Source organism: Oryx dammah, unplaced genomic scaffold, assembly GCF_014754425.2.
Source record: "Oryx dammah isolate SB20612 unplaced genomic scaffold, SCBI_Odam_1.1 HiC_scaffold_18, whole genome shotgun sequence".
Taxonomy (NCBI): domain Eukaryota; kingdom Metazoa; phylum Chordata; class Mammalia; order Artiodactyla; family Bovidae; genus Oryx; species Oryx dammah.
This window is the reverse complement of record NW_024070202.1, coordinates 116,630,986-116,655,551: the sequence shown is the minus strand read 5'-3', so window position 1 is coordinate 116,655,551 and position 24,566 is coordinate 116,630,986. Positions and strand designations below refer to the sequence as shown.

At 54.8% G+C, this 24,566-nt stretch overlaps 2 protein-coding genes across 4 annotated transcripts in view; both read right to left on the bottom strand.

Annotated features, from left to right (window-relative positions):
• The window catches only part of DPP6 (dipeptidyl peptidase like 6), a 966,644-nt gene that overhangs the window by 77,671 nt on the left and 864,407 nt on the right, over positions 1 to 24,566 (bottom strand). For all 3 annotated transcript variants that reach the window (XM_040260134.1, XM_040260132.1, XM_040260133.1), the window contains exons 9-10: positions 13,711 to 13,865; positions 12,192 to 12,289 (exon numbers count right to left, since the gene is read on the bottom strand). In XM_040260134.1, coding sequence (XP_040116068.1) covers positions 12,192 to 12,289; positions 13,711 to 13,865 — 253 coding nt within the window. The remainder of the gene's footprint in view (positions 1 to 12,191; positions 12,290 to 13,710; positions 13,866 to 24,566) is intronic.
• Positions 16,928 to 24,566, bottom strand: part of LOC120877755 (protein dpy-30 homolog) — a 20,307-nt gene continuing 12,668 nt past the window's right edge. The window contains exon 3 of the mRNA XM_040260135.1: positions 16,928 to 17,538. Coding sequence (XP_040116069.1) covers positions 17,156 to 17,455 — 300 coding nt within the window. The 5' untranslated portion in view covers positions 17,456 to 17,538 and the 3' untranslated portion in view covers positions 16,928 to 17,155. The remainder of the gene's footprint in view (positions 17,539 to 24,566) is intronic.

Genomic DNA, 24,566 nt, shown 5'->3' with positions numbered 1-24,566 from the left:
GGGTGGCGCAGTGCGGATGTGAAAAAGAACAATGAGTCCGGACTAGCGTTGGGGTGGTGGAGCGGTCTTGCAGGGACGCAAGTGGGGAAGGAGGCAGAGCAACAGGATACCTGCTAGAATCTGCGGGAAAATGGTGAGGGTGTGATAAGATAAAATAAAATAGCTCAAATAAAAATAAAGGCAATTTAAAACTCGGGGAAAAACAAAAAGCTGGACAAAAAGAGACAGTCATAGGATGCTACTTAGCGCTACCAAGACAGACAATTACTTATGGTAAAGTTATGCTGTTTATTGATTGTAGTCTTTCAGAATCAACCTACAGATAAATAAGGAAAGTTTGGGTTCGGGGAAGAACGCAAATGGCATCAACTTCAAGGATATAAAAATATTAAAAAGACAGAGTTTTCTAGGTGGGAGGCGCAGAGAATGGACCTGTAGGAAAGGGCAGGACTTTCAGATCCATTTTACCAAGTGGGTTGTTAAAAATTCTTGCCTGTAGTTAATGTGATACGAGAGAAACTTGTAAGAGTGCTGTTTCAGCTTATAAAGGTAACCAGTAGAGAAAATAAAATGCATATATACATGTATATAGGGCTTCCCTGACAGCTCAGTTGGTAAAGAATCTGCTTGCCATGCAGGAGACACTGGTTTGATTCCTGGGTCGGGAAGATCCCCTGGGGAAGGGAGAAGGGAAGGCTACCCCTTCCAGTATTCTGGCCTGGAGAATTCCATGGACTGTATAGTCCAAGGGGTCATAAAGAGTTGGAAACAACTGAGTGACTTTCACTTTCATACATATATATTCACCTACTCACACACACACACTCACACTCACACACACACACAGAGACAGATGGGCTTCCAGGTGGCTCAGTGGTAAAGAATCTGCCTGCCAAGGCGGGAGATGGCAAGAGTTGCAGGTTTGCTCCCTGGGTCGGGAAGATCCCCTGGAGAAGGAAATGGCAACGCACTCTAGTCTTCTTGCCTGGAGAATCCCATGGACAGAGGAGCCTGGCTGGATTCAGTCCTTGGGGTCGCAAAGAGTCAGACACAACTGAGCACGCACGTGTACACATACTGCCACCTGCAAGAAGCGTGGGTGTGGGTGGAGATGGGGGGGCCGTCTCCTGGGCCCCAAGGGTGGCCTGCGGCACCCGCTGTTGCCCCCTGCACTCGGGGAGGCGGGGCCTGTCCAGAGACAGATGGCCAGAGCAGACTGGTGACCCTGGGCCCTGGAGGAGAAGCAGTCTCTGCCCCCCGTGTTTAATGACCAGAGTCAGTGGTCCTCAGGTAGGGGCCTCCAGACCAGCAGCACCTGGGGAGTGTTGGAAACACAAACTGAATCTGAGACTCTGGGTGGGGCTGAGGCACCTAACTGGTCTAACTGGTGCCCCAGTTTGGGAACCACCAAACCAAGTCAGCCAAGTGATTCTGGTGGGCAGACCAGCTGGCGATGCATCTGGGCCCCATATGATCATCTCTGCCTCCACTTTCGCTCTCCCTAGACACTCTCTGAGTTAATAAGTGAACCGGTAGGCAGATAAGGTTCTAAAGAATAAAGAGAAACCTGGTCACAGTTCAAGGAGAGGAGAAAATACCAATTGAACTGTGGAAAGTTCTGAAAGAGACGGGAACACTGGACCACCTGACTTGCCTCTTGAGAAACCTATTTGCAGGTCAGAAAGCAACAGTCAGAACTGGATGTGGAACAACAGACTGCTTCCAAATAGGAAAAGGAGTATGTCAAGGCTGCATATTGTCACCCTACTTATTTAACTTTTACGCAGAGGACATCATGAGAAACGCTGGGCTGGATGAAGCACAAGCTGGAATCAAGATTGCTGGGAGAAATATGAATAACCTCAGATACGCAGATGACATCATCTTATGGCAGAAAGCAAAGAAGAACTAAAGAGCTTCTTGATGAAAGTGAAAGAGGAGAGTGAAAAGGTTGGCTTAAAACTCAACATTCAGAAAACTAACATCATGGCATCTGGCCCCATCACTACATGGCAAATAGATGGGGAAACAATGGAAACAGTGGCAGACTTTATTTTGGGGGGGCTCCAAAATCACTGCAGATGGTGACTGTAGCCATGAAATTAAAAGACACTTGCTTCTTGAAAGAAAGGTTATGACCAACCTAGACAGCATATTAAAAAGCAGAGACATTACTTTGCCAACAAAGGTCTCTCTAGTCAAAGCTATGGTTTTTCCAGTAGTCATGTATGGATGTGAGAGGTGGACCATAAAGAAACCTGAGCACTGAAGAATTGATGCTTTCCAACTGTGGTGTTGGAGAAGACTCTTGAGAGTTCCTTGGACTGCAAGGAGATCCAACCAGTCCATCCTAAAGGAAATCAGTCCTGAATATTCATTGGAAGGCCTGATGCTAAAGCTGAAACTCCAACACTTTGGCCACCTGATGGGAAGAAATGACTCATTGGAAAAGACCTTGATGTTGGGAAAGATTGAAGGTGGGAGGAGAAGGGGATGACAGAGGATGAGATGGTTGGATGGCATCACTGACTCAACGGACATGAGTCTGAGTAAGCTCCAGAGTTGGTGATGGACAGGGAGGCCTGGCGTGCTGCAGTCTATGGGGTTGCAAATAGCTGGACACGACTGAGCGACTGAATTGAACTGAACTGCATCTAAGAACGTGAGATGGAGTTGGGCTGTGAGAGACACCAGAGTTGATCCAATGTCGAGATGCAGTGAGACACAGAAGCATTTCGATAATCACAGAAAACAGAAAATCATGCTTTGAGGGCTGGACAAACTGTGTTTTAAAAAGAACATGAAACCAAATGATTGACACGATGCCAAGGTTCCTGGGAGAAATGCCACCGGCTGTCCTTACTCTGAAGCGCTTTATCCGCCCATAAGTACTGTCATTCATTCAAAGAGCATTTACTTAGTCAGGGCTCAGCGTGGACACGCTTCCAGAGGCTGGCATGCAGAGGCCCAAAGCCTGGTTGTAGGGGAGCTCCCTATTTGTGGGGAGACAGAGAACCCCCAATTTCAGTACAGGGTGAGGACTGCCCTGATAGGAGGAACCATGTGGGAGTCAGAGCTGCTGAAACAGCACAGCTTGGCCGAGAAAACTCCACAGCCTCCTCACGAATCTCCAGCCAGATGGGCCTTCAAGTCGAAACACAGCGACCCCTCCTGCCGAGCAGTGTGTGAATTTTTTATTAGTCCATTTGTTTCCCGTAAAATATTAATGGAGCAGCGTCTCCCGCACAGGGACTAATGTGCCGTGTCGCTTCTCGGTATTCCGAGTTCTGGCGGAGGTTCTGACAGTCATGAGGCAGCGAAGGCCAGGGGGGCGAAAGGCCTGCTGATCCAGCGAAATCAGGGGCCTGCGACTGATGCTGGCGTTTTCAGTGAGGGTCGGCCCCTGCGTGAGGCTGGAGCAAAAAATACTTTGAGAGGACAGTTTTAAAACAAGGAAGATGGTAACAGGAAGCATCACTGAACAAACGGAAACGACATCAAATAACAAATGCTGCTGTGATCAGGTATACAGCTCCACACCTGAGCCCTGGGAACAGCCTCTTAACTGCACAAAAGTATCTGCAGGCAGACTGCCCTTTGCAAGATATGAGGATGTGACGGTAAGACACGTTACTATCTGATGCAGACTTCCATAATTTCACTTTTTTAAGATAAGGCTGCTTATTTATTTTTGTCTGTGCTGAGTCTTTGCTGCCGCACAGCTTTCTTCAGTTGCCGTGCGTGGGGGCTGCTCTCTAGTCGTGACACACGGGCTTCTCACTGCGGCGTCTTCTCTTGTTGCAGAGCATGGAATCCTGGGACTTCAGGAGCTGCAGTGCACACACTTGTAGTTGTGACTCGCAGGCTCCAGGGCACAGGCTCCATACTCGTGGCTCTCATACGCAGGCTCTGATGCTCCCCGGCACATGGGATGTTCCCGGACCAGGCATCGAACCCGTGTCCCCTGCGCTGGCAGGCGGATTCTTTACCACAAAGCCACCGGGGAGGCCGCAGAATTTTTCTTTCAACATAGGAAGAGACCATGTGAGCTTTCCTTTCCATCTGAGGTGCTGGCCCCACTGCAGGGCTGGCTGCTAAGATGAGGAGGAGAGCACAGGCTCTTCTGCTCTGCCGAAATCCGCCAAACAAGACTCAGTCCCTGCATATCTAGGGACAGGGTCTTCAGAATGATTTCGCTTCCCTTTAAACACAAACCACAACCATGGAGAACACGTGTTCTTCACCAGAAGCTTCTCTTTCTGGACATCCACGACCAGATTCCCAGGATTCTAAAGCATGAGACATTTTGATGGATGAGAACCTGGAAACCTGTGATCAACAGTAACGTTGAGAACCCCCTTTCCAAAGCATCCGTAGAATAAAGAAGCGGCATTTCTCCAGACTGGACCTTCCATATTTCTGCAGTCATCATGAAGAGCTTCTTGCCCTCATGGATAACAAAACCACACCCCACTCTGATACCACAAACACAACAGCTGTCCGGCTGTGCAAAGCCCCTTGAACGGCTCCCTGAGATGAAGTCATGTGAATGTTTGGCCAGTTCACTACTTAATACATGAGGTAAACGGAGCGAGGCCTCACTCTGCAGGCATTAGACAGCATTATGCATTTCTAATTCTTCCCCCAAACACCTTCGAATAAAGTTGGAAATCAAATTCAGATGAAACACGTGCCTTCCCACAGTCATTCATATAAAGACAGAAGATTAGAAATATGTTAGTAGGATGGCAGGTTCAGGGATGGAGGTGGTGGGGCAGCATCTTTGATTTGAAAACGACACGGGGCTTTCCTGGTAGCTCAGCGGTAAAGAATCCACTTGCAATGCAGGGGACGTGGGTTCGACCCCAGGTCCAGGAAGATCCCCCGTGCCTCGGAGCAACTAAGCCTGGGCGCTACGATTCCTGAGCCTGTGCTCCAGAGCCTGGGAACTGCAACTACTGAGCTGACATGCTGCAACTCCCGAAGCCCCCGTGCCTAGAGCTGACGCTCTGCAACAAGAGAAGGACCATGATGACGAGCCTGTGCGTCACAACTTGCAACAACTAGAGAAAGCCTGTGCAGCAACAAAGACCCAGCACGGCCCAAATAGAGAAAGAAATGAAATTACTAAAAAAAAAGGAAAATGACACGGACCTTCCTTTCTAGGTGAAAAACTACTGCTCCCAAGAAGGGCTTTCCTGCCTTGCTCACACTTCGAATCACCTGAGGAGGCTTAAAAACCCCCAAACCCAAGCCACACCCCCAGTGGAGAAAACCAGGAAGGGGAGAGTTACAGAAATGGTCCTGTGTGTGCCACCTGAGAGGTCAGGCACCAAGTGAAACACGGCAGGTGTGAGAGCTCTGGAACAAGGACACGTGCGGCGGTCAGGTGTCAGGAATCTCGTGTTGGAGCCTCGCTTCTACCCTAACTAAAAAGCAACAATCGGCAAGTCAGGTGGTGGTGATGACCGCGGTAGACGTGGTGGTTGGTGTTGGTGGTGAAAGTGCTGGTGTTAGTGGAGGAGCTCGAGGGGATGATGGTGACGCAGAGGTCCTGGTGTGGGTGTTGATGGTGGGGGTGGGGGTGAAAATAGAAAAGTGAAAGTCGCTCCGACCTGTCCAGTTCTTTGGGCCCCGTGGACGATGCAGTCCCTGGAATTCTCCAGGCCAGAATACTGTAGTGGGTAGCTTTTCCCTTCTCCAGGGGATCTTCCCATCCCAGGGATCGAACCCAGGTCTCCGGCATTGCAGGCAGATTCTTTACCAGCTGAGCCACCAGGGAGGAGGTGGTGGTTAATTGTTGATGGGGGTGGCGCTCAGGTCCTCAGGAACGTAGGCCCTGTTTTTCTGTAGGCCCATGTCTCTGTTGCTCTGATGACCTCTGACCCTTATAAAGGCTTGCTCCAGATCCAGTGTGCCAGTCTCCCAGGGAGCCCACACTTCCTACTGACCCGGCAGAAGGAAGCGGCATTTCCTCTCGAGGTTGGACGAGGGCGCATCACGGGTGGAGAGGGTGCAGGAGGAGCCTGGAGGCAGCGGGTCGGGGGGGTGTGCCCTGAGAGCGCCAGCCTCCGGAAACGTGCACAGCTGGAAGTAGTGAGCTGCACACACACCTGTGTGCTAGGTCTTTACAGAGTCCCGAGAGGAAAAAGAGGTGGCAGGCGCCCACGCAGGCAACACACGTCTGCATGTGCGCGTCTGTGTCTATATCCTAGCGCCATGTATGTAGGGCAAGCACGCATACCGCTTTACGTTTTACCAGCACTGACTGGGGAGAGGCTGCTCAAAGCACATTTTTGGCATTTTAAAGGCCTAAGGGGTGGAGGCCGGGCAGGGGGCAGAGAGTGAAACGGACAAGGACAGGTAAAGGAGAGCTCCTGCGCTTGACCGAGGATGGCTAACCCTGCGCCAGGCAGATCTGGGTCTTGGTGCTGGACCGCCAGGTGAACAAACAGACCAGAAACGGAACAGAAGCAAGAGGTGGGGGCGGGGAGAGCCCGCCTGGCCCAGGAGCGTTGGGCACGGGGCACTAGCCTCCCTTCTCAGGCTCTGTCATCAGCCCCGCAGCCACCGGACGCAGGACGGGCACCCTAGCCACCGGCTGGACGGCATCTGGTGGAGTGTTTGCAGGAGGAGACACACACACACACATCTCAGCGCAGCTTGACACCAGTTCAGAATGACCCTGTCGGGGCTCTGCTGCGCCTTCATTCAACACCCAGCTCAACAGACCCGCAAGGAAAGCAGCAAAAGGCAGCTGCGCGTGAAACTGCGGAAACCTCGGGCACTGCCGCAGGTGCACTTCCTGGAGAGGGGGGATCACTGTGTCCCGAGTAACAAGGACACGCCCATCCCTGGGCCCCTTGCCCCAGCCCCATCCCCGGTTCTCTGTGGGGAAGCCTTTCCCATGGAGGCCCGGCTCTGCTCCGGCTGTGTGAGCGCGGGGCTGCCTCACCCTCCCTGGCACTCATCACCCGTGCCCTCCCCCGCCCCCTCCCCCCTGCACGCGGCTACTGAATAGGAGCTGCCATGGCGTGGCGCCTGGACCCCGGTCTCTGATGGAGGGGCCGTCATGGGCCCGCCAGAGCGCCTGGCACACGCGGAAGGCAGTAGGTGTTTTGCGGGGCAAGGACTGGGGAGCCTGGAAGTCAGCCACCCGTCCCCTCCCCGAGAACCCTGCAGGGAGCTGGGCTGGCTGAGGAGCCACAGCAGAGAGTGGGGAGTGCGCGGGATGAAGGGAGAGGCCTGACACAGGAAACCTTTGCTTCCTCCTCCCAAGGGCCCTGACCTGTCTGCAGGAAGTGGCCCCTGGCCTTCTGGGACTCTCTGCATCTCCCTGTGGAGGCCGCGTGGAGGGACGGGTGCTCCTGCCTGACTTGAGTCCCAGGGCACCTTTCAGGCTCTGTGTGGAGCCAGCTGTGTGCTCAGCTGTGTCCGACTCTTTGTGACCCCGTGGGCTGCAGCCCACCAAGCTCCTCCGTCCACGGGATCCTCCAGACAAGAACCCTGCAGTGGGTGCCAGTCCCGGCTCCAGGGGATCTCCCCGACCCAGGGATGGAACCCGCTCTCCTGTGCCTCCTGCACGGGCAGGCAGACTCTTTACCACTCGTGCCACCAGGGAGGCTGCAGGCCCTGCCCGTAACCTTTGGGTTCTCGGCCCTGCCTCTGTGGAGCAGTAGAGGGGGGCTCACGGCGGGGCTGTGTGAGGCCCCGGGGGACCCAGCCACGTCTGTGAGACACACACCCTGGCTCCTCAGAGAAGGGCAGAGGGAAGGACAAGCGTGAAAACACCACCCAACGAGACCGGGCCACACCTGACCCAGGAGCCACCCTGCACACCCTTCCTGGGTCCATTCGATCTCTATCTGTGTCCCAAGTGGCCACCCCTCTTCCTCCCTGGATTTCTCAGTCTTTCAGCAAAATTCTGGACAGAACTGATGCCTATCTGGCGGTACTTAACTTTTGACTATTATATATTTCTTTTTTTGTCTATCCTTGCCTAGATTGTTGAGGGCATTACACAGGTCTCCTTCCTTTTTCCATCCCTCCACAAAGTAAGTGTCTTCCTTTTACCTTCTTTAGATTTAGTGCCTCTAGTGTTGAAGGAGACCAGACTAGGTCACCCCAAAATATGCCTTTTTAACAATACAGTTATTTTGAGCTGAAGACAATTAGGAAGGAGCAAACCCAGCAAAGCCCCCCTGTTTCTGCCTCAAGGCAGGAAACAGTTCCCTCTTCCTGGAGGCAGACTCTCACTGGCCCAGAGATGCACTGGGGAGCCTGAGGGCCCATCTTCCCCACGGGGCGCTCTGGTTTCTGTGCCACCTGCAGCTGCTGCCCTGGGAACGCTGCAGCTGCTTCCTCGTTCTGGTAACTCTCTACGAGTTTACTGCTTCCGGTGCCCAATGCTGCAAAAGCTGCACTGGGAGTCGGTGCTTTGAGCTGCCTTGGGTTGAGATGTTTTCCCACGCTGTGTGCAGGGCATGTGTGAATAAACTGTGCTTCCCTCTTGTTAATCTGTCTTGCTGTGAGGGTCCCAGCTGCAAGCCCAGGACGGGTAAATGGTGGTCCTGTACTGAGAAGGCAGAACGTCAGCAAGGGCCAAGTATCTGTCAAGTTTTGCTTCCAGGACAACCAAAGAAATCCATATCTACGAGGCTCCTATTGAAACAGGACTTTATCGGCTAATTTTAAACCTAATTTGCGCATTCAGCAAGCCCAGCTCGCACCATGTGCCAGGCCCAGCCCAGAACTGGAGCTTGAGCTTCGAGCGTCACACGTGTGTGCGTGGTCAGTCACTTCAGTTGTGTCCGACTCTTTGTGACCCCCTGGACTGTAGCCCACCAGGCTCCTCTGTCCATGGGGGTTCTCCAGGCAAGAATGCTGGAGTGGGTTGCCATGCCCTCCTCCAGGGGATCTTCCTGACCCAGGGATCCAATCTGCGTCTCCTGCACTGGCAGGTGGATTCTTCACTTCTGGGCCACTGGGAAAGCCCAGTTTAGGATATCATTTAGAGAGAGAGATAGAGGATTTATTTGAAACCTGCAAAGAGCAAGTGAGGTCGCTGAGTATCTTCCTGTGCAATGCCCGGCTTGCCTTGCGATGGCCTGGGCAGCCCTGCTGGGGTGGACATCTCACATGGATTTCTGTCTGGTGGTTCAGAGAGCCCCAAGGTTACAGTCGGGCCTGGGGGATCTGTAACCCTCAAGCTTGACCTTATATTTCTTGTCAGACTGTCCACACACACCGAGCTTCTCACTGTCCCTGGACTGGCTCTAATGCCCCACTGGTTAATTAGTGAGTCAAATAAAACCTCTGACACCTGCTCATTTACCTCCTCTGAGAATCACAACCTGACCAGTTGAAGGGGAGATGTTGGACCGGCAGTTAGAAATGGACCTGAAGTTCTGAGGGCAGGGCAGAGTGCCAGTGGCCAGCAGGCAGGACTCAGGGCACGAGATGGGAGAGCCAGCCTGTTCTGCGTGTTCTGTCTAATCCTCAGGACACCCACAAGAGTGAGCCTCAACTGTTCACATGCACCCCCCTCTGCAGATGAGGAACCGGAATGAGGCAGGAGAAGGGGAACTCTCGCCCCGGAGCACGGAACCGGGATCTGGACCCAGGCGGCGGCTTGTGAACCTTCACTCGGAACCAGTGGTTCTCAGTCTTGTCCTGGGGCGTCTTTGATGGTCATGCTGGCATCCAGTGGGGAGGGCGGCGATGTGCCTGAAGTCTCTGTGATGCAGAAGGCAGCCCCCCACTGCAAAGGGTCCCCAGGCCCTGAATGCCGGGGAGAGAAAGCCTCAGACTTGGTGGGGGCAGTGGGGGCGCCTCGTCCAGGCTCTGTTCTCAGCACAGCCCCTCTCACGCCTGTTGCCCTCCACTTGTAATGCTTCCTTCAAGGCCAATCCCTCCTCTGCATAATAACCTCCATATTTCATTCACACTAAATTCTCAGCCTAATGGACGCAAATAATAAATGCTTGCTGAACGGCTGCTCACATTTACTGCGTGATTTCTGACAGATCTGCGCTCATTCTGAAAAATCCCAAGACTGTGATGGGAAGGAGACGAGAAAGCGCGACATGAACACACCGCAGGTTACGGAGCGCCGGGAAAGCATCGCTGCGTTGAGCTCGGGAAGCTGCAGAGTAGAGGCCCCGAGGCCCGCGTCCTGGCAGCCCTGATGGAGGCTAATTTTTCACTGTCCTTGAAGCTAATCAAGCCTGCGGAAACAGCATCACCAAATGGACTAAACGAGATTTTCAATTAACTCAAACAGATGGCTTAAATTTTCCAGGTGACTTTCCATATTAATTCAGAGAGAGTGCTGGACCAGGCCCCAGGTGGCCTGACAGGGATGGCGCTGCAGGAAGACAGCGGAGCACGCGGATCTCAGGAGAGAAGATGAAGCAATGATCGCAGCGTTTCTCCTATCCCGGCAAGAACACGGGCATGCGCGCTAAGCCGCTTCAGTCGTGCCCAACTCTCTGCGACCCCATGGACTGTAGCCCACCAGGCTCCTCTGTCCAGAGGCTTCTCCAGGCAAGAATCCCAGAGTGGGTCCCGGCAAGAATAGCATCGTCCAAGATGATTCCACTTCGGGACACACTGAGGGCCCGATCTCCCAGGAGGGGCCGTCCGAGACGGGGGCCTTGGGACCCACTGCACAAGTAGGGCAGCCACTCTAGGGCCGGGATGGACAGGCAGCCAGGAGGGACAGGCAGAGGGGAGCCCTGGGCTGGCTCTGTCCTCCTGAGGACCAGTGATTTTACACACCCCTAGAGATGGGAGAGCTGAAAGAACCTCAGTGTGTCCTGCAGTGGCCGTGGGCAGATGGGTTCTACCAGGGACAGCAATGAAGCTGCCACAGGAGAAGCCTGCATCGTTATGGACCAGCAGCTCCAAGTACCTGTGTGTCCAGCCCTGAGCTGGGCCTGCAGAGGAGCCGGAGTGGCTGAGGCCACTGCACCCGCCCTTCTGGAAGCTGCCAGGAGCTACTAGAAATGCAGAACTCTGTAACTGAATAGGGAGACCCAGGCTACCGTTATGGCAACATGTGGGCTGGGTATTTGCTGAGCTTCCGGATGGATCATTCTCGGCTTAACTGGGCCCGTGGACAGGCTTGCAGCATCGATGAGTGAATGGAAGCTGGGGCCTGCCCAGTCCCCTTCCCTTTTTGCGTCTCCCATCAATTCTCTCAACAGAGTGGGGTTTAACATCGCTATTAGTAAACTCTGGAAGTATAACCAGTCCCCAGGCTGCTTGGACTCTGGGACAAGATGAAACTGAAATCCAGACCCCTTCGGTCAGATTCTACTCAGCTTTCTTGATTGGAATATAAGATCCACCTGAGCCTGTCGTTACTAACAATAGGACGGTTGCCTTTGTCAATATGTTCCACCAACTGCGTGGTTGTTGCGCCAACTGGGAGATTTGGCTTCACTGGGAGATTTGGCTTCACTGGGAGATTTGGCTTCACTGGAACAGGACTTCCCACTTGGTTCCTAGGCCCGGCAAAGGGCCTTCACGCTTTTTGGCACCAGGGGCCAGTGTTGTGGTAGACAGTTTTCCCATGGACGGAGTGGGGGGATGGTTTTGGAATAATTCAAGTGCTTTACATTTACTGAGTTCATTGGGGAGGCAGAGCTCGGGTGGTGCTGTGAGTGATGGTGAGCGGCTGTAAACATAGGCAGAGGTTCTCTCCCTTGCCCGCCACTCACCTCCCGCGGTGCATCCCGGTTCCCAACAGGAACAGTACGGCTCTGTGGCCTGGGGGCTGGGGACCCCTGCTCTAAAGTGAGGCTCTGAAAATGGGGTCCTGTGCACAGTAGGTCCGATTACCTGGACTTTCTTGGAAAGGTGCATCTGTTCATCTGAGGGGTGCCCCCCAAAGTCCTCCACGTGCAGCCCAGGTGCCCCCACGGGACACGTGTGGTTGACCATCCCCTCTGCCCCCCTGAAGCCCAGCCTCTGGGGGCCAGGATCTGAGCCTGGCGTGAGGTGAGACATCGCAGCGGCTTTGACGGGTGTTCCTTTCCCAGAACACCAAGCCATAAAGCAGCCAGAATGGTACAAAACGTGCCTTTTCCTTGGGTGTTTAAATTGGCAGCCTGAGGCCACAGAGGCCACATAAATGGACACGGATCTCACGGTTATTGTCACTGCATGACTGAAGGGAGGGTGCAAACCTCATCCTTGGGTCATCGGGCGGCGTCATCTCCAGGTCATGCGTGGGTCCGTTCAGGCCAATGATGTGCAGGGAGATGCTGGGGTTTTCACAGCCGGCCTGGGAGGAAAGGGGACAGGGGTGTGAGAGGCGCCTCCCGCCTGGACTGGCCTGGGCGCTGAGTCTGCCGGGAGACACGAGAGGCTCACTGTGGGGAGGACGAGGCCCTTCAGGGGGAGTGTCAGTAGACGGGGCGGGGAGGGGGAGAGGCCACTCTCCTCTGTCCCCTCCCTGCATAAGAGCTGGCCGACAGGGCAGAAGACGAGGCTGCTGGTCTGACTCTGGCTCCTCTGCCCCAGCAGACGGGGTGTCAGGGTGAGAGGAAAGCGAACCCACACGGGGCAGGGCTCAGACGGGTCAGCAGCTCGTGGCTCCAGTCTGAGTTCTGTTGCTCAGAACATGCCGACTTTCTGCTAAAACAGGAAACCCCAGTCCTGAGCCACGTGGGGTGTCTTAATTCCAATCACAGACCTGTCCCAGAGCTCACGGTAAAGTCAGGGGGTTGCAGTTTTCTAGGTTTCAGGCCGTTCCATCACTCCTAGGTTGGGAGGACTCCTGTGAAAGGGTTCACCAGGGAAACTGTTCCCTTTCTAGGCAATCTCTGGCTCGCAGCCTCCTGAACTGTGAGACACACACGTCTGCTGTTTAAGCAGCACGGTCTGTGGTGCTTGTTACGGAGCCTGGGCTGACTGATACACCTGGCACTTCCTTCCTCTGGCTTGGGACCCTGGGACCCCTGCGTGGGCACCGTCGCCCCCTCACTGCAAATTGCAGGCCCAATGTTCTGTATCTCTGGACGGCAGGAGGCGGCAGCTCCCAGAGCCCTCTGGTGGCTGGGGAGCCAGGGCCAGGGCTGGTTGGCAGAGGCTGGACGAGTCCTTCTGGGGCAGCCCCGGGGGGACACGGGGACCCTGTCACCAGGGGGTTGGGCAGGCGGGGCCCCGGCCTCTGTCCAGCTGAGTGGGCAGCAGGCCCTGCCCCCACACTGGCACGATACGGTTTGCTAACAAAGCCACGTGTGGCCATCTGTGCCTCCCTGCCCTCACCGCCCGCCGCCCACCTGCCGCCTTGCTGCTCTGCTGGCTTTTTGTGCCAACACACTGGTCTGGGGAGCAATTAGAAACAGTATAGGTCAGCACACGGCCAGGCACAGAACAGCCCAGAGCCAAGGGGATCCTCTGACCCCCCAGAACCTGCAAAAGGAGCTAGAGGATGAGTGCCCCGGCGTGAGCAGTGTGAGTTGTTGGTTGGGACTGAAGCTTAGACAAACAGCTAATGGTAGTTCCATTATTTTAAAAAAAGTGAGCCTGCTGACAAATTCAGCTCCGCAAAGATGGGAATTCAACGCAGTGTAATGAGACATGATTAACCCGCCTCTGGTTACTGCCTAGCTCACAGCGAGGGGAGAGCCACAGCTCCGCGAGGGCGTGGGGAGCCGATGAACGTATGCAGAGGCTGTCCCGGCGCGGCTTCCCGCCTACCTTGGGGTAGTGGTAGGGCTTCGCGGTGGGGTAGACGGAGCCGGTGTAGGTGGGCAGCTCCATGACCGGTACGCGCGAGTCGTTGATGGTGGCGTAGGCGAGCCGCGTACCGTCCGGAGACCACCAGTGGGCGATGTGGGTCTTCAGGATCTCCTCTAAGGAAACAGACAAAGCAGAGACGCATGAAGGCACGGGGGAGGGCACCCGGGAGCACCCCCGGGAACATCTCCCTCCTCACAGCCTCTGAGGAGGCCTCCCCGCGCCCAGGTGCACCGTCATTCAGGACGAACCCCAGCACAGCAAACCCAGTCAATCAAGGCCCGACTGAACAGAGGCGAACCATCTAAAAACCACTCTCTCTCTCTTTTTTTTTTTTGCACAAATTTGAGCATGATGAGCCTATGAGGTCTTTTCTGAGTTGACTTACTATTGTTGTGTTGTGGGTTATTACTTTAAGGGGATCAGAAAACCAAAACGAGAGGAGATCCATTCGTCTGAAGCAGGGAGCCCCCGGCAGGACCAAGTGAGGATATAACTGTTTGGAGCTTGAATCCCAGGAAATCAACGAGCAGGAGACGCCGAGGGCTCAGGCCCACACAGAGGCCCCCGGTGCACCCGGCAGGCCCCCTCGCCCTGACGGGAGGAGGCGATCGCGTTCCCTGCGGCAGAGACTCAGAATGGCCCCCCTTCAGGGAGACCGAGATGGAAACAGCGACGGGCCCAGCCTCCACCGGGTTCTCCCACGGCTCCTCCCCGTCACGGAGTCTGGGTTAACTAGAACGCTCACTGGGGAGGAGTCCCATAGGCTCTGACGTCTGTTCCGGAAAGAATGATCCCACCTTGCCTTCTGAACGAGCCGAGAGGGGGCACCTCCCAGGGGCCACTCATCAGAGCGCTGGGGTTGGAGAAGCACCTTGGGGCTAAACAGCTCTGGGGCTGGGGTCCTCCTTACAATGTGTGTGCGTTTTATTAACGAATTCCCCCGGTTTGTTTTTAAGATAATGGTCAGCACAGCTCTACAACCCTCTCAATGCGAGTCCATTCCCCGGTCATTATTCGGGACAGACCACAAACCAGCTCTGAGAGCCCGCAGGGACAGAAAGGCGGTCGGAACAGCTGAGGTCACACGGGGGAAGCAGATGAGGGACTCAGACGCCCTGGACGGCGAGAGTGAGAATAAGGGCGAGGGAGGTGGTGCCGGAGGCGGGGCCACAGAGGAGCCAGGCGGCGAGGGGGGGGCTGGGCCAGTGGGGCCGCGCAGCGGGGGTCAGGGGACCCGCCGCTGACTGCAGGACGGAGACAGGGGTGGGCTGGGGGGGCCAGGGCCCTGCTTCAGGGGCCACAAAGCCGTTCCGCAGCCCAGTTTAGGGGCCCTGCAGCCTTGCTCCTCCTGGGGGACTGGCCGATGGGCAGTCTGTCCCTCCATCATGGGCTCCACCAGCCTGGGGGCTCAGTGAGAGGAATCCCAACGTCCTACTGGACCTGTCACAGCAGAGCTAGAAGGGACTCCCTTCATGAAGCGCCGGCCTCCCTGAAGTAACTTCCTGTGCCCCCAGCCCTCCATCCTGGAGGCTTCCCTCCTGGTCTCCAGCAGCCTGCAGAGACCCCAACCCCTGTGACCCAGGAGCAGTGCCAGACAGCAGCATCTTGTCTCCCAGGAAGTGCCCAGCATGTCTGACTCCTATCACCAGATGCAACCCAGGCCTGCGGTGTGGTGGGTCCATGAAGGATGCCAAAGAGGCCCTGGTCCTGGGCTCTGACCCTGTCCTGCCATCCACTGGGGGCCCCCGAATGAGCCCCCTGCTGTCAGCCGAGGGGCACAGTGGCTGCCTCTAACACCCCTACCCTGCCAGCGCTCTGACCTCGCGGAACCCCAAGAAACGACTCAGAAGCGTTGCCAGAGCCGATAAAAAACCCAAAGGTCTGCTGAGGCAAAAAAAAAAAAGAAGCAGCAGCCAGCCAGCTCTCCAGGGCTTGTAATTTTCCAGTGTCTTCAGCAGTGGCAAAGTGACTTTCAGGTGTGGGTTTGGGAGGAGGTGATGCAGAGATGACTCTGCAGAACCACCTGACTTGTCTGGCCGGTGAGATGGACTCGAGCAGACAGGTTGCTGGGGGAAACGGGTGCCACTTGCAGTGGTTTGTGGGAGACGCTGCTCCACGGCCCCTGTGCAGGGGACTGGGGGCATGGGCACGTCAGGCCGGACGGGGAGTCGAGGGGAGTCAGTGGGAGCGAGCGGAACGTGTGGGGCAGGGCGGGGACAGGCAAGCATCATCCACCTGAAATCAGGGGCGCGAGCCTGACCGCAGCGCTCACAGCCTGTTCCTCCAGGACCAGAAAATCCCAGCGGAACAGCGGCAGGTGCAAGTAAGGCGCCTGGACAGAAGCGTCACCCAGGAGCAGACCAGCAGCACAGCCCTGCAGACACGCAACTCGTCCGCGGCTTCTCTGACCCCGAGCGACCCCCTGAGAGGGAAGGGACAGAATCAGCAGCCTACAGGGTCTGCCCCCCTCCACCCCCAGACAGGCCCGGGGCTTGGTGAGGGGCATGGAGTGCGGGAGGGCACACTGCTAGCTTCTCATCCGTCCGTCATGCATCCACCTCGTTTCCAGAACTTGCCTTTAGACGCAAAGGAAACTGCTGCAGCGGTCTGGCCAGCACAGGGCAGGGGGTCCCACGTGCGGGGATGAGAGCCAGATCGGGGGAGAAAGGAGCCCCAGGCTGGGCTGAGAAGCTCTATTCGAGTCTGTCACTGAGCTCAATGCGGTGCTCAGAGCGCACGATGCGGAGGACCACAGGCTTCAGAGGAGAGACGCGCTGGTCAGAGGGCAGCTCAGAAACCAGGGCGCTCAGGAGTGACAAGGGCCTGCTGTCTATGTTGGCAGATACTCAGCATCCCACAGCGAGACGATCGCTAATGAAAGAGAAATGCCTCCATGCCAAAGGCAGGCCGTACACAAAGGGCAGCTTCGGTTTATTCTCTCCAAATGCTCTTAAACACATTGTTCCTGGGTGTTTTTATTTTCCTGTGAGTTAGTTGCTCCTTAAAGACATAATTAAGTACAAGGAACTACGGGGAAAAGGACCAGGCAGATGAAACCATGACATTTCCCCATTCATTACGAATGTCCCCATTCTGCAAACGTTTTCTTCAGGCTTCTAGCTTAATGACGTAGTTGGTTTAAATGCCATGAACCAAATGTGGCCTATGGGCAGAGTTTTTTTTTTTTTTTTTTTTTTTGCATGGAACACATTTATTAAATAAGTTGTGATTAAATCAATAAGGGAAATGATGTCTTCTTCTGCAACTCCGAAATAAGTTCTGTTGTCCTGAAGGTTCTTATTCTTCCAAAAAGTGGGGGAGGGCGGAATCATGGCCATTAAAGCTGCTTCTTAGTCATGTAAATCTACAGTAGAAACCAAATTTTTCTGTTCTTCCCAATTAGTCAGTTTCGATCTTCAAACTGTGCCTTGTTTTTTAAAAGATATGATGCTAGAAATTCAATGGGATTTGGTGGTCTTTCCTTTGCAAGTACAGCAAGTCCTTGTAATAAGATAGGCACAACTGTCTGATCCAGACAGGCACGAGTTGGCAAAGACTGGAGATCCACTTTCTGTTTTGATGACTTTTCTGCGTTAATTTTCTCATTTTGTACTATCCTCTCAACGTTGTCTGTGAGACCATATTCAGAGTGGGGATTTTCTGCAACCTGCGTCTGTCCCTCCAGCATCTGCTCTGGCTCCATGGCTGACCCTGCAAGTCACAATCCCCAGATACCAGTCCATGCCCAAGCCATTCGTTCTTAAGAGCCCTGCACCGCACCAACTCCTATGGGCAGAGTTTTGCAGGTGGAAAAAAACCCTAGTTCATAAACTAAATTAATTGAGCCCTTGCCTTGGAACAACAGGGAAACTGCCTTCTGAACAAGGACAGACAACCTGTGAGAACGAGAGGGTACAGTTTTCCTTCACCTCCCCTGACCCATCCTGGGACCTTCTAGGAATCAATCAAGAAGGATGTATCTCGGGACATTCACTTGAAGAGGAAGAAATTTCCATCCATGCAGCTTCAGCTCACAGCAGCATCTGGGCCTACTCCCCTAGGTCTTGTCACCACATCTTAAGCGAATATTGTCACTCAGGTCCCACATATATGGGCAGGTCCAAGAGGACAAAGTCCCTTTGGGGCTCAAGGTGATGAAGTCCAGTCCCGCCAAGACGAGGAATTCTCCAATTTTCCAGATTGTTTTTCAGATGGAGAGCAAGAAGAGGCCACCACGGTCATTGCATAATTTTTGCTGAGCGTGCTTTTGAGCCACGGTGCTGGAGAAGATTCTTCTGAATCTCTTGGACCAGTCAATCCTAAAGGAAATCAGTCCTGAATATTCACAGGAAGGACTGATGCTGAAGCTCCAACCCTGTGGTCACCTGGTGCGAAGAGCTGACTCACTGGAAAAGACTGATGCTGGGAAAGATGGAGGGAAGGAGGTTGAAGGCAAAAAGGAGAAGGGAGCGACAGAGGATGAGAGGGTTGGACGGCATCAGCGACTCAAAGGACATGAGTTTGAGCAGCTCCAGGAGATGGTGAAAGACAGGGAAGCCTGGCGTGCTGCCGTCCACGGGGTCACAAAGAGTCGGACATGACTGAGCGGCCGAACAGCAGCAACAGTCCCTTAGGGAGGTGCTCAGGGAAGCATGTGGGAACGGTGTGAGCTTTTGTTACAGACACCCGGGTTCCACTCCTGGCAGAACAGTCACAGTTTAGTGGGGTGGGGGAAAGGCACGAACTCCTTTTCTGCACAAGCTTGCAGGCTGGTTGATACGTGACATCTGATCCAACAGGCCCTGCATTCTGGAGATGCATGTCTGTGGTCTGTGGCGAACAATGTCGCCCGCCATGGCAACAAACAGAGGCTGCTGCAGCTGTGAAGCCAGCAGCAGGGCAGTGGGCCTGATGGTGCAGCCCTAGGGAATTCAGGGTGGAGGAGGCCAGTGATGACACCTGTCTGGGAGTGACTTCAGTGAGCCCAGACTCCCTCATCGTCCGCACAGAGAGCGCACAACGGTCCCTGTCTCGAGAGGTCTGGTCTCGGCGATGAACAGTACTCTTCTGACGCTTGATTACATTATTTTCCGGCAAAAACCCCTACATATCCTGGCTCCTTCCTTCCCTTCTTGGAACGGTCTCACTGAGAGGCTGTTTCCCAGGCTGTCGTCCTCAGTAAGGTCCCTGAATAAGACACAGCTGGTGGTGCAGCGGTGAAGAACCTGCCTGCCAGTGCAGGAGATGCGGGTTTGACCCCTGGTTTGGGAAGATCCCCTGGAGGAGGAAACCCACTCCAGTACTCTGGCCTGGGAAATGCCATGGACAGAGGAGCCTGGTGGGCTATAGTCCACGGCGTGGCAGAGGGTCAGACACGACTCAGGACTGAGCATCCCCCAGGCGTCTTTTAGGCTGTGCGCTTTTTTAGTGGACAGGTCCATCAGTACATAAGAAATAGGCTTCCAAATTATTTGCGGGGAGCACACCATTTGAACAGAAGAATAGTAGGTTCCACTTAAAGGTGTGTTGTGGGTGAAATAATGACATCCTGACCCCTGGTACCTGTCAAGGTGACCTTGTTCGGAAACGGGGTCGCTGCAGATGTAAGTAAGATGCACATTAAGACGGGGTCGCACTGGAGGAGGGTGGGGGCCCCAAGCCAACATGACTGGCACCGCCTAAGGACAAGTAAAGAGACACAGAGACAGAGCAGGACAGCACCCTCGAGGGGCAAAGGCAGAGCCTGAAGTGATGCGCCTGCACGCTGAGGAACAGCAAGGACACCCCTTCAGAAGCTGCAAGAGACACCTCGTCTTCAGACTTGCAGCGCCTGAAGCTGGAACAAGTCCCTGCAGGTTAAAGCCACGCGGCTTGCTGTCTTCTGTTACGGCAGCTGCAGGAATCTGCACAAGGTCATGACTGTGCTGGGTCATGACCTCCAGAGAGCCCGCTCCTCACCGGGAGGATAATGGAGGAGACAGCCAGCCGAATTCGGCCCTGAAACTCAACAGGGTGACCTTCCAAGCCAGACCGGACCAGGAAGGGGTTGTGCTCTGGCCTCAGCCCTAAGAACAAGCTGGGCTGGACCCAGCGCCCCCCTCCCTGGTGCTCACACACGCACACATGTGCTCACACGCACGCACACACACACACGATGCTGAGTCTGTCCGGCTGCGTCCCCAGGCCCCGACCTGCAACGCTCCAGCCTCCACTAGGCCTGGATCAAGTTGGCTGCCTCAGCTTCCACCCAACATGCTGGGGACCCGCTCTGCCTGGGGCCCTTGCTGAACCCCGCTCAGATCAGGGACATCTTTTGGTCGAACAGACATTTAACATGCACCAGACGCTGTTCAGCACACTTTCCAGGTAACAACTCGTTTACTGCTCCTGATGGCCCTCGCGGCTGAGCGGCTAACACAACTTCTAAAATACTTCGTGTTGGGTTCATCACGACGGCATCTGCACAGACCGCACCAACGTTCAGGTGGACATCGACACACAGTTTGTTTGGTCCACGTGTGACAAGTCGTGGGCATGGGTTTGCAGACGTCCTGACGTTGCACCACAGCCTGTTCCCACTCCCTGGCTTAGCTGTGGACCAGCTTCCTCTGAGCAGGCTCCAGGACGTCCACCACCAGAGCCAACACCGCCCTGCTTCCTGAGTTCCTGGCAAAGTACTCGCCAGCCATGAGCAGAGGGTTGCCAAGGCTGCATTTGCCGGAAAACAGTGAGCTTGGACCAGCCTGGCCGCAGTGGGCACGCTCGGGAGGTGGTGGGAGGCACAGAGCGCAGCAGGTGCCCGGGGAGGACACGCGTTCAGGCCCTTCCTCCTGGGCTCGCGGCCTCCCTGAGCATCTCCTGACCTTCCCCTGACCTGCCGGTGAGGTCCTAGAGGCGGCCTTGGAACAACCCACGGCCTCTGGTGAGCTCCGCAGCCCCCAATGAGCTGGCGTCAGTGAGTGCAGTCATGGGCCCTTGTTCGAGGTCGACGTTCCTGCCTGTGTGCCCAGGACCTTCCCCAGAGACCACCCTGAGCAGCAGCTACTCAGGTGTTGGGGTGCACGCTCTGGGGGCAGAAGAGGCTTGGGAGGTTGGCTTCTGCCTTGAGGATCTCACACAAGAGGGGAAACCGGACCAGGGACCAGGAAGAATGTGCCCTGAACACAAGCGTCTGGTCTCCCTCAGCCTCGGGGCAGGCAGCCAAGGGAAGGGGGGCTCTCGCTGCAGGATCTCGGCCTGCATTTAAATATCATTCAAGGGACTTCCCTGGAGGTTCAGTGGTTAAGAATCTGCACGCCGATGCGGGGGACGTGAGTCTGACCCCTGGTCCAGGAAGATCCCACATTCCAACAGAGCGACTGAGTCGTGTGCCGAAACTACCGAGGCCACGCTCTGGAGCCTGCGAGCCGCAAGTGCCGAAGTTCGTGTGCCCCAAGCCCGTGGTCTGCAGCGCGAGAAGCCGGAGCACGGCAGCTAGAGAAGAGCCCGCGCAGCAGCAATGAGGACTCTGCGACCAAAAAAAATCACTCAAGACCCCAAGCCTGTCAGTCAGCGTCAGCTGGGCACTGTCTGGGTGTGGAGGGCGGGCGTGCGGGAGAGAAGGGGGAGCCCGTGGGAACCGGCAGGGCCTTCTGCCGACACCGGGGCATCCCGGCAGGCGGCCCCCTCCCAGTCGTGGGGTGTCGGGGAGGGGAGGGGCTGCCCCCGAGCCTTGGAGGGGCCACAGGTAGGTGGGGAGGACGGGGCTGCCCAAGCTGCCAGACCTGGTTCTCCTCTGCTCTGACGTTCTCAGCGCAGCAGGCGTGTGGAGTGAGTCACCACAAGGGGCTGACCCCCGGGCGGAGGTGGGGACAGGGGGAGCCACCCTGCCCACCCTAGAAGGCGTCCTGGAGAGGGGCCTGGAGGGAATGGTGTGCACACCGCACCCCGCCCTGCAGACTTGAGCTGCTGAGGATGAGGGCCCCCGCACACCACACCCCGCCCTGCAGACTTGAGCTGCTGAGGACGAGGGGCCCCCACACACCGCACCCCGCCCTGCAGACTTGAGCTGCTGAGGATGAGGGCCCCCGCACACCGCACCCCGCCCTGACTTGAGCTGCTGAGGACGAGGGCCCCCGCACACTGCACCCCGCCCTGCAGACGTGAGCTGCTGAGGACGAGGGGCCCCCACACACCACACCCCACCCTGCAGACGTGAGGTGCTGAGGATGAGGGGCCCCTGCACACTGCACCCCGCCCTGCAGACGTGAGGTGCTGAAGACAAGGGGCCCTGCACACCACACCCCGCCCTGCAGACGTGAGGTGCTGAGGAGGAGGGGCCCCCGAGCCAGCCTCTCCAGGGCCACTCGCCGACCGGGTGACCTCGGGGAAGGCCCTGCCTCAGTTTTCTCATCTGCAGATCTGTCTCTGCCTCGTGGGTTGTTGTGAGAGTGATGTTAGTTCTTACATATAAATGCACTGGCAAGCCCGCCACAGCGTCTGTTATGATCACGGGACATGTGTCAGCCTGGGCCGCTGCAGTCAGGGGCCCACTGAGGGAGCAGAAGCGGCTCAGAAGGAAGATGAGCTCAGACCGGACTGATGTGGCCGCCAAGCATGGGCCACTGTGGCGCGGCCTCGTGCCGGGCAAGCCTGGGCACCTGGGTCAGAGCCACTAAGCCATCAGGGACCCTCACTGTTGAACACCCTCGCTGTGGCTCCTGGCAACTGGAGGAGAGAAAAAGCAAACATCTCAGGCTTCCCAGAGGCCCTGGCGGATTGTCTCTGCCCCGTCAGGAACAGCAAGCACAGGAGACACACCGGACGCGCAGGGCAAGGAGGGGGCTGCTTCTCCAATGCTCATTTTGTAAAGCGGCTGCAGAGCTGACCCTGCCTGCCACAGAACAACCCTCAGGCCACCCGCATGCAAGTCCTCCCACTTCTCTCTTTTTTTTGTAATTAACAAGACCCCAGTGAGGATAGTAAGCTAGGAAGGCAGGGCTGATCCAGGCAAAACGGAGAGGAAAGCGGAGGTTACCTTGTCTGGCAGCCCAGACGCAGAAAGCATTTCACTGTGACCCTTAACCCCCGGTCTGGGTCAATCGTCCTCTTTTCCTTTTTCCCATCACAATGTACAGGCCAGACGTTCATGCATGTGCGTATATGCATGTGCACACACACGTATGCACACGTGCATGTATGTGCACACCCGCGTGTGTATAGGTACACGTGTGTGCGCACGTGGGTATGCACGTGCACACATGTATACATGCATGTATGTACACGTACATGTGTGCGTGCGTGTGTGTGTTTCAGGAAGTGCTCATTTACTCCTCCAAATAACCACTTTGCGTAGGTGTTCCTATCTTTACCTTTCTCTTAAGGAAATTAAAAGGATAAAAGTGTAGATAACTGGCCCACATCACAGAGCAAGGCCCTGGGAAGAGCATGTCTGTGGGAAGCACTGAGCGAGACGGCATGACATCGTCTCTGGCAGCTTTCCATCTCCTTCTGCTCCGTCTCCCCCACCTGTGGTTCTGGATGGGGTCTAAGCCACTGATTGGGCTTCCGAGGTGGTGCCAGTGGCAAAGAACTTGCCTGCCGATGCCGGAGACACAAGAGACGAGAGTTCAATCCCTGGGTCAGGAAGATCCCCTGACGGAGGAAATGGCAACCCACTCCAGTATTATTGCCTGGAGAATCCTATACAGAGGAACCTGGGGGGCTACAGTCCATGGGGTCACAAAGGGTCGATATTTCAGACACTGTCTGAGGCACTGAAGGTGAGATGAGTGAGCTGGGCCAGTGGGGGCTTCGGGCAGATCTCAGACCTCCCCCCATCCCACGCCACTCCACTTGCCAGGCAGGCAGGCAGCCCTGCAGACAGTCTGCCATCTGTGCCCGGGTGCTGATCAAAAATGGTTTTAAATTCAGGTCCTAAAACCGTTCCATTTAAAAGAGAATGTTCCATCATAATACTCTTTGATATTAACTTAATAATCTATAATAGTGACTGAAGGTAATGTTATCACCCAACTCTACAATGATTTTTAACGCTCTTAGACGGTTTTATTTTTTTTCCTGATATTTTGCTGAAGCTGATCATCTTGTTAATAATATTCACAAGGAAGTTAAAAATGATTGAGATTCTGAAATTGGAATTTTAATGAGACAGTGACTTAACTACCAACCACTACAACCAAAATTGTTTTTATTTATGAAGGGTTTCTTAAAAGTGCTGACTCGATGGTGTCCTCTTCTGAAAGTTAGAATTTTTCATTGCAAAGCAAAATTATTGCCTTAAAATTATATGTAACATTTCTTCTATACACTGGCTTTAGCTTAAAATTAGATGACAGGAATGTTTTCTTGTAGGATGCACTGTAAAAAAGCTCATTATAATACATATTTTCAAAGAAAATTCTAACAGAGCAATAGTCACCTTAATCACTCTGAGATAGTCTGCATAATTATTTCTTAATATCAGTGGAAACATATTTTAAAAATAATGGATATCAAAAACAATGTGTATCAAGAAATTAGGTCTCAAGTTTTTGTACTTCTTTTTGAAGAGGAAGGTTAATTAACTGGAATTATAAACAGCACTCAGAACAGTTTCTATACCCAACTGCATCGAATTAATAAATATTCTTGGTTCTACTGTTCAAAGAAAAAGAGTCTGCCTTTCGACTTGTACAAATAGATCCTGACTCTGGAGACATAGCTCAGTATTTCAGTGTCATTGAGGGGAGGGAAATCCTGGTCATGGGTACAGATATCACAGGTGCTGTCACCACGGGCACAGTCATCGCAGGTACCGTCACCACGGGCACAGT